The following is a 9,341-nucleotide window of genomic DNA, read 5'->3' as shown; positions in this document are numbered from 1 at the left end:
GTATAACGACGACGACGTGCAGGATCTGTACGCCTGGGACTCTGATGACGAGGAAGAAAGCTTTGTTGTCCATGACAGCCAGCCAGCATCTTTGGCACCAACAGCAGCAAGGTCTGGCCCAGACAATGAAGGCGAGGATGCCGACGAGATGGAGCGCCGTGCAGAGCGTCAGCGTGCACTGTCCCTGGCGATGCTGGTTGCAGACGAGGTGGAGCAGAATGGAAACGACGATTTGCCGCGTGATGCCAACGACTGGTTCGACAAGCTGGAGGAAGATGCCAACGACAGCCGTGCTGCCAAGAGCCGGAATAGCACCAAGCTCATAAAGGCAGATGGTGCGGATGAGGAAGGGGAAGAGGACGATGGAGATCTGCCCACAGATATCGTCAAGGCGCGCGGCTCTGATACACCTGCCTCGTCGAAGCCTGCCCGACCCGCGGTATCGAAAGAGAAGCGCGAGGCAATCGGCCGGTATCTAGCTGTGGACTGCGAGATGGTCGGTGCTGGCTTCAAGGGCTGTCGGTCCATGTTGGCCCGTGTATCGATTGTTAACTATTATGGCCATGTCATCATGGACATGTTTGTCAAGCCGCAGGAACCAGTCACCGACTACCGCACATGGGTGTCGGGAATTCGCAAGTCAGACCTGACTAACGGCGCAAAGTTCAAGGACGTGCAGCAGCAGGTCGCCGACCTGTTCAAGGACAGGGTTGTTATTGGCCATGCGCTACAGAACGACCTGCGTGCCCTCATGCTGACCCACCCGCCGCTGATGGTGCGGGACACAGTCAAGTACAAGGGCTTCCGCAAGCTCAACAACGGCAGCGCGCCTTCGTTGCGCAAATTAGCCGCGTCGGTGCTCAACATCAACATCCAGGAGGGCGAGCACTCATCTGTGACAGACGCAAAGACTACGATGCTGCTCTACCGCAAGGTCAAGGACGAGTGGGAGAAGGAATTGCATCCAAAGCGGTACAAGGTGCAGATTAAGAAAGCCAGGACCAAGGAGCGCTTTGAGCAGCTGCGGCGCGAGAGGAAGGAGCAGCAGTCTCGCTAGTGAATAATTTCGGCTTGTCAAATGCACATGCAGTCTCCACCAGCGATTTGGACAAGGATGGACATGCAGCGTGTGTACCGCAGTGCATGGCCCAAGCGATGCATGGAGCTGCTGCGGTTTCCGACAATAATATCCTGCGCGTGTGCTGCGGAAAAGCTGCAGGTGGAGCCTGGCAGCTGCATAATTCCTCTCCCCGGCGCTATACTGCCATGCAGTATACATCTGGTACTTGTCTTGGCAAAGGCAAAAGCCAAGAAAGCTGTCAAAATGTGTGCCAAGTGCTTTGTAGACTGGGTTTATTTTTTTCTTTTTTCAAGAGAACGTGAAGAATAAGAGGATAGAAAGAAATAGACGGAAAAGAAAGAGCGCTTGTCGACTTGTAGTAGATCTAGAGATTGGATGTTTTTTTGTTTTTACAAATTATAGATACAGATCTGTGCAGGAATTGCTGAGCACACAGAGTAATTATAGTACAACGAATGGAGTGAGTGTACAGGAAAGGGAGAGCTGGAATCCCTAAGCTGATCCACACGACCATCGAGGAGAGGAAGGGAGGAACTGGGTCCGCCTGAGCCTTCCTGTAGAACCTGTACACGAGGGTATCCTCAACAGTAGTGGCTGATACCGGAGTCATCGGTGATTCTGCAATTGCTGCCTATCTACAAGTCGTCAAGGTCGGGGAAGAAGTGCTCTGCCCGGACGTGCTCGCTGGCCTGGTGCACGGTGTTGAAGTAGGCACCGCAGATGTTGCACGAGTAGTTGTAGAGCCGGAACACGCCGAAGTTGCCCTTGTAGGGGAGCTGGTGCTGGAACTGGAAGTCGCACATTGTGGTTGTTTTCAAAGGGTCAAGATGAATTGCAAAAAGGGTTCTGTAAGGGATTGGATAATAAAACAGTTGTTGTGAAGAAGAAGTGTGGATGAAGGATTTTGCGCAGACGACCCGCCGACAGGAGGTTTTATAGCAAGTTTGCAATAAGCAGTGTCTCTTGGATAAACTGAGCGTGAAACAAAATGGTGGAAAATCATTGCAACCTATTTCTGGAATGTGCGTTCCCTGCCTCTCACCAGTGAGATGCATGACCTGGCACAAAAGAGAATATGCACGTCGTGGCCGCTGGCCAAGATACAGGTCAGCCATCCTTGGCACATCATCCGGGGGATGGATAAACTGTATGTACAAAAAATAAAAGTTGAGGGCTGCGGCAATAACCCTGATAGCAGCCGGGACGCTAACTGCCTGCGGCCACCATGTAATTTCCTGCACTGTATCTCTTTGTGGGAGACCCGGGGAGGGCGACAACCAAACATTATCCCAAGCGCGTTGATTTTTTTTCCTGTTTTCTACGTGTATTCCTTCCTCACCTCTCCTATTTCTGTCCGTAGACATGTGCCAAGCGTGATGCCGCCTCATCTCCTATACTCCAACCTTCCGCCTGCCATTGGGGAGGTCGGTGCAAGAATTCCGACGTGGCACATATCAGGTGTCGCCAAGTAATCGTGCATAATGTGCAGCACCCGGCATGCATTTGCAAACGTGTGCCCCTCAGAAGCATGACTAATAACTTCTTTTTAGTGTTCTTTCTGGGCCTTTGCCCAACAAATCCAAGCGGCAGGACTGTGTTCATGGCGCGCTCCTCCCCTGTTCGCTACTTGTTTTTTCCTGGGAGCAGGGAAATCGACTGAGAATCACTCATTTATTTTTATCAGCGCTTTTCATTCCCTTTCGCTCGCCAGTGGATCGGCATGGGGCTGCCCGGAGCGGCCGCTGTTATCCGCTTAATCTGTATGCATGCGAGCATTGAGGGTTCGGTAACAACTGCGAGCAAGGGGTTGCTCGGCATCTCTCCGTCTTTACTGCCAAGGGAGGCGCTTAGCGGCATATCCTGTCAACTGCCCTCAGCATGCAGCACACGGACACACAATAGCGAGTTGCTAGCGCGTTTGGGGTAAGCCATCGTGACTTCTTCGTTCCGAGATGCCGTGCCAAGGTGAGGGAAGGCGCATGCTCCCGCATCTTCAGGCAGTGAGGTCAGGTGGCACGAAAGGCAAAGAAAAATGCAAAGGCAGATGCGCTGATTTCCTTGAATCTGACAAATATCTTCAAGTAACCCTTGATTTCCTGATGGTGCCCAGACTTTGGCCGCAGCAAACGGCACTCAGCTTGCCCTTTCTACCTACTCGCGGATATCAGCGGTGTGTACATGATCGTGCACAGACACAGCTGCGTTTTGAAAGATGGGTCGAATTGACAACTGTGTGGGTGGGTGTGACTGCTTGGAGTAAAAAGCAATTACGCACTTGTTTCAGAGGCAGTAATCGAAGTTTCTGTCAAGAACCATTCGCTCGGATTTATTAAAGCCGCTTTCACACATGTAGCGCTAGCCTTGGCAGGCGTGTCTTTTCGTCCCGGCTGCTTTTCACCAACCATTCATTGCAAAGTAGCACCTGCTTTCTATTCCTCGGAAGCGGGATATGAAGCCATGTGGCTCTCAATTGGGCCGGTGTCTACCGATATGGATTCTCTTTCTGCTCAGCACGCACACTGATAGCTTGATAAATAACAACGGCATACGGGTTTTCAATCCACACTAGCAGTGATGATGGTGTAATGAGCTAAACGTCAATAAAGCATTCGTGAAGTATTGGCCAAATAAATGGAATGGATTACAGATTCATAAAGCCAGATATGTTACTTAGTAGTAAGGAGCAATGGTTGATGCAGCATAGGCAGGCGCGGTATTGTAGATAGGCGCCGAGCTAGCCTGGTAGATCGGGGTCGAGGTCGCCGGCTTGGTCTGGTACACAGGGGTCGATGGCTTCGAGACAATGGTGGACTCGACATGAGTCGACTTGCCCTCAGTACAACTGCTGGTGCTGGTAGACTGATACACAGGAGTCGAGGGGGGTCGGCTTGGTATGGTAGGCAGGGGTGGTCTTGGTCTCGTAGACAGGAGTCGACTTGGTATGGTAGACAGGAGTCGACTTGGTCTCGTAAACAGGGGTCGATGGCTTGGAGACAATGGTGGACTCAACATGCGAGGTGTGGTACACAGGGGTCGAGGGAGTCGGCTTGGTGTGGTAGACAGGAGTGGTCTTAGTCTCATAGACAGGCTTGGACTTGGTGTGGTACACCGGAGTCGACTTGGTCTCGTAAACAGGCTTGGACTTAGTGTGGTACACCGGAGTAGTCTTGGTCTCATAGACAGGCTTGGACTTGGTGTGATAGACAGGAGTCGACTTGGTCTCGTAGACAGGGGTCGATGGCTTCGAGACAATGGTGGACTCAACATGCGAAGTGTGGTACACAGGGGTCGAGGGAGTCGGCTTAGTGTGGTAGACAGGGGTAGTCTTAGTCTCGTAGACAGGGGTTGACTTGGTATGGTATACAGGGGTCGACTTGGTCTCGTAAACAGGCTTGGACTTAGTGTGGTACACCGGAGTGGTCTTGGTCTCGTAGACAGGGGTCGATGGCTTCGAGACAATGGTGGACTCAACATGCGAGGTATGGTACACAGGGGTCGAGGGAGTCGGCTTGGTGTGGTAGACAGGAGTGGTCTTAGTCTCATAGACAGGCTTGGACTTGGTGTGGTACACCGGAGTCGACTTGGTGTGATAGACAGGAGTCGACGGCTTGGAGACAATGGTGGACTCAACATGCGAAGTGTGGTACACAAGGGTCGAGGGAGTCGGCTTAGTGTGGTAGACAGGAGTGGTCTTGGTCTCATAGACAGGCTTGGACTTGGTGTGGTACACCGGAGTAGTCCTTGGTCTCATAGACAGGCTTGGACTTGGTGTGATAGACAGGAGTCGACTTGGTCTCGTAGACAGGGGTCGACGGCTTGGAGACAATGGTGGACTCAACATGCGAGGTGTGGTACACAGGGGTCGAGGGAGTCAGCTTAGTGTGGTAGACAGGAGTGGTCTTGGTCTCATAGACAGGCTTGGACTTGGTGTGGTACACCGGAGTAGTCTTGGTCTCATAGACAGGCTTGGACTTGGTGTGATAGACAGGAGTCGACTTGGTCTCGTAGACAGGGGTCGATGGCTTTGAGACAATGGTGGACTCAACATGCGAAGTGTGGTACACAGGGGTCGAGGGAGTCGGCTTAGTGTGGTAGACAGGGGTCGACTTGGTGTGGTACACAGGGGTCGAAGGAGTCGGCTTGGTGTGGTACACAGGGGTCGACGGCTTGGAGACAATGGTGGACTCAACATGCGAGGTGTGGTACACAGGGGTCGAGGGAGTCGGCTTAGTGTGGTATACAGGGGTAGTCTTGGTCTCATAGACAGGCTTGGACTTGGTGTGGTACACCGGAGTAGTCTTGGTCTCATAGACAGGCTTCGACTTGGTGTGATAGACAGGCTTGGACTTGGTCTCATAAACAGGAGTCGACGGCTTGGAGACAATGGTGGACTCAACATGCGAGGTATGGTACACAGGGGTCGAGGGAGTCGGCTTGGTGTGGTAGGCAGGGGTGGTCTTGGTCTCGTAAGCAGGCTTCGACTTGGTGTGGTACACAGGGGTCGAGGGAGTCGGCTTGGTGTGATAGGCAGGAGTCGACTTGGTGTGATACACAGGGGTCGAGGGCTTCGAGACAATGGTGGACTCAACATGCGAGGTGTGGTATGCCGGCGTCGAAGTGGCAGCCGGTGTCGTCTCATAAGGATGATCAACAGTGACATACACTGTCTTCGTTTCGTAAATCGTGGTGCCAGGTGCGCATTCGCTCTGGGCGGCCGAATAGACAGGCGGCACAGCAGAGTAGAGGCCAGCGGCAGCTGAGGCAACGAGTGAGGTAAGGGCAAGGTTGTTCAGATGCATTTTCGTAGAATGGCTTGGCGGGCTGTTTATGCTATCGAATGTGAGCGCTGAAAGCCGAGGTGTTTGCGAGGAAGTCTGCAACTAAGGAATATGATGGTGCTGAGGAAAGGTATATACGAAGACGTATTGGAGGACCAAGACGAGGAGGGAGAGAATAAGGGGCAGTAGGCTTGCTGAGTAATCCTGCTCTTGTCGGCTACGGGCCTCGCATTATATAGGGCCCAAGCTGCTTCACACAAGTTTTGCCCATTTCAAGGAATCTTGCAGTCCTAAGAATATGGACGATCCCACGACTGATCAGGTTTGTGGGCTCACCAAAAATGTAGAACTATTCTAAATATACAACAGGGCTATCTCGAACTTCCATTGTCGAATAAGGGACGGGGATGTGTATGCTTCTCACTGACTGTGGACATGAAGTAAATTGACCGAAGGAGCAGATGGAACAAGCGGAACTACCCCTCGTCTGCACAGCAATTTTGCCTGTCCTGAAAGCATTGACTCAGCAGCGGAATTGCCACGGATTTGGCTCCTCATTTCTCTCGCGCAAATCAAAATAGCAGGAAACTAAAAAGGAACAAGAGTTGGGGCCCGGTTCTCGGTGCTTACGATACGTGCCTCTCCATTGATCCGCCTTTTTACAGAGCACATCAGCTCGCTGCACTTCCCTTCGCACAATTGCGAATCCCATTGTAAAAATAGACCTGTTGAAATGCTGGCCGGAGGTTGCATATGCAGGCGCAAGAGATGGACATTGGCCATTTTTCTTTGCAACGTTGCAGGCCGTTTTTCCCAAAAAAAAAAAAAAAAAAAAAAAAACCATAGCGATGTGCCGCTGAAGCGGAAGAGAAAGATGATGTGTGAGCAGGCGTAGGTGTATCTATTGATGCACCAACGGGCAAATTATCTTGCGCATTGATTTGTTTGTTTACTTTGCACGTCATTCCGCCACAGTAAGCGAGAGCGACTGGGCTGCGCATCGGCTAGTTTCATAGCATTGATTTTTTTATAGCCATTTGCTGCGATTGCTATCTTTTCGCGGTCTGGGTCGGGTCTGGCAGTCTGGCCTCAGGCCAAGAGTGCAGATCATATATGCTGGCCTTTCATATATCCTCGCATTTCTCGTCATTGGCCACCTTTAAACTTTCGCCTGTATTGCACGATGGACGTGGCCACATTTAACAAACCGAATCTGGGCCGAGTAATTGCACAATACACCGATGGCGAATGATTAGGTTAGATGGCGAATAGTTGTACAAGATTGTGGCGAGCACCGAAAATCTTGGCTATGTATGTCACCGTATTTGTAAACACTCCACGCTGGATCCTAATGCAGCACTGTGAGAATTCGGGAGAGCCGAATTAGCAAAGCTCCCATTTTCAGGTTACGTTTTCATCACTGGTGTATCACCTCCAAAGTTTTGGACAGCTGGAAATGCGGCCGAGATAGCCCTATTAGCCGGCATTTCCGCTCCACGCCAACGTAGTACTTTGACATCATGGTGGCAGGCGAGAAGTAGCATCCCAGACAGACAGCGCATCAGACGACACAAATAGGTCACACATGGATCGGCGTGCCGCTGGATCCGTGGCCGTCCGTGATGTTTGTTTGCCCAACATTTTTTCTGTCCTGAAAAGATGCGGGGATTTGCTGTTAAATAATGGAAGCTGAGATAATTATAGAATGCCATATGGTGCGAATTACAGGAACACAAGATGTCCTTAAAAAGATATGGCCATGGATTGCTGGAGAGAGAATAAGGCAGGTTGTTTTGCATGGTAAGTGAAACCACGCTGCAGCAGCATGATCTGCACACGTACGCTACGTATGATGAAAATAGATTCAGCCTTCCGCGAAGCACTTTTGGAAGAACAGAAGCCTCCATTCTTCGAAAGTGACACTACAAAATCGCTGCATATGCGGCCAACAGACTTTATTTTTGAAATGGAAAAAGGTTGTGGTATCGCAATTACATTTTTGTGCCCTGGTAAAAACCAACTGTCACAATCCGAAGCACGCAAAGAGCATGTGGAACTTCCGTTCTGCTTCTGTGCGAATGACACAGGTGCAGTCTGGGCACAGGAGCTCTCCATATCCGATTCCCCGTCCCCTTTCGCACACTGTTGTTGAATATGAAGTAATGAGCGCTGGGCGACATGCTGGATGGATGTAGACACCAGGCTTGAGTTGCTGAGCTTTAGACATGAGTTGTATCGTCAGGAGTTTCAAAGCAAAGGGCCGGCTGTTGAAATATAGAGGATGGAGCCGTTTGATCGAGGGCCGCAACAACCAGAATTTAAATATGCTAAGAAAGCGGCAAGGTGGGTAGCATCCAAGCTATCGACCCAACAGCGACACAATAGCAGAGTCCATTACCACTTTGTGTGCCAACTGGCAACATTGTTTGGTGATAGCCAAGAATGATACACCTGCTGTCAATATCAAGCACAATGTTGCCGGTTGCCACAGAGTATAGCGGGCCATCAGATCATTGCCTTATATTCTTTTTTTCAGCATCACTATTCGGATATATTCATCGACAGACACCACAAAGACGGCACCTGATATCACTAGCAATAGTACTTCAGGTGGACTTCCAGGAGTACAACTGATTGGAACTTACTGCCACAGTACGGGCATAGGTACACGTTATAGGTGCGACCGACAGGTGCTACGGGGGCTATATACATTTTAACCTAGTGCCAATTGCTGTAGAGGCAGTATGTACAAAAAAGTGAAAGAGGGGAGGTGAATACAAGAAGAAAGAGTGTCAGCCACCTTGTCCTCTTGTCCCGCAGCTGGCTTCAAGAGTTTTCCGTTCTTTAGGGCCACTGCATCGGAAAGTAGGGAGCAGCACAAGCACATATGCACAGAAACAATTGACCTGCATAGACATGCTCCGGCCACTCCAAGAATGTGTGGGTAAATGTTTTTCAATTGCGCTACTTGGTAAAGTGGCTAGGCGGCATACGACTCGAACGAGACGGGCAAGACGCTTGGTCTCGGAAACATAGTCAACGGGGCTCATGCTCATTACGGTGAAGCGCACACGCGTGTTGTCATTGAAGGTCTCGTTCTTGGCGCGGCAGCGGAACGTGAACTCCTTGAACGTGGCCTCGTCGATCTTCTTCTGGAACATCGGGTCGCCCATCTCCTGCCACTGCATCATGTCGTTGGCAGTGCAGCCCAGCAGCTGCTCGCCGATGTCGTTGAAGCACTGCAGCCAGTTCTGGCCGGTCTCGTCGCTGACATTGATGGAGAAGATGAAGCGGTGGTTGGGCGCCGGGAACGACTTCTGGCACTTCTCGCAGCGCCACTGCCCAGTTGACGGGTCCTCGATAACCTTCTTGTTGCAGCCGGGGGTCGAGCACGCCGGGTACGCGATGGTCGTGTTGCGCACAAACACAACAGTGCCCTTCAGGTTATAGTACTTTTGCTCGTCGCCCAGGCCCGCCGTATC

General features: G+C 51.2%; 1 protein-coding gene across 1 annotated transcript; it reads right to left on the bottom strand.

Moving 5' to 3' along the window:
- Positions 1–4,094: 4,094 nt before the first annotated feature.
- Positions 4,095–4,685, bottom strand: DL89DRAFT_206036 (uncharacterized protein; the record flags this gene model as incomplete). The annotated part of the gene is made up of 1 exon (XM_040884085.1): positions 4,095–4,685. A coding segment is annotated over one exon (591 nt), but the record flags the coding sequence as incomplete, so codon positions are not given.
- Between the last annotated feature and the right edge of the window lie 4,656 nt (positions 4,686–9,341).

The sequence above is a fragment of the Linderina pennispora genome, assembly GCF_002104995.1.
Source record: "Linderina pennispora strain ATCC 12442 chromosome Unknown DL89scaffold_155, whole genome shotgun sequence".
Taxonomy (NCBI): Eukaryota; Fungi; Kickxellomycota; class Kickxellomycetes; order Kickxellales; family Kickxellaceae; genus Linderina; species Linderina pennispora.
Note: the sequence above shows the minus strand (reverse complement) of the source record. Positions and strands in the feature narration are given on the sequence as shown.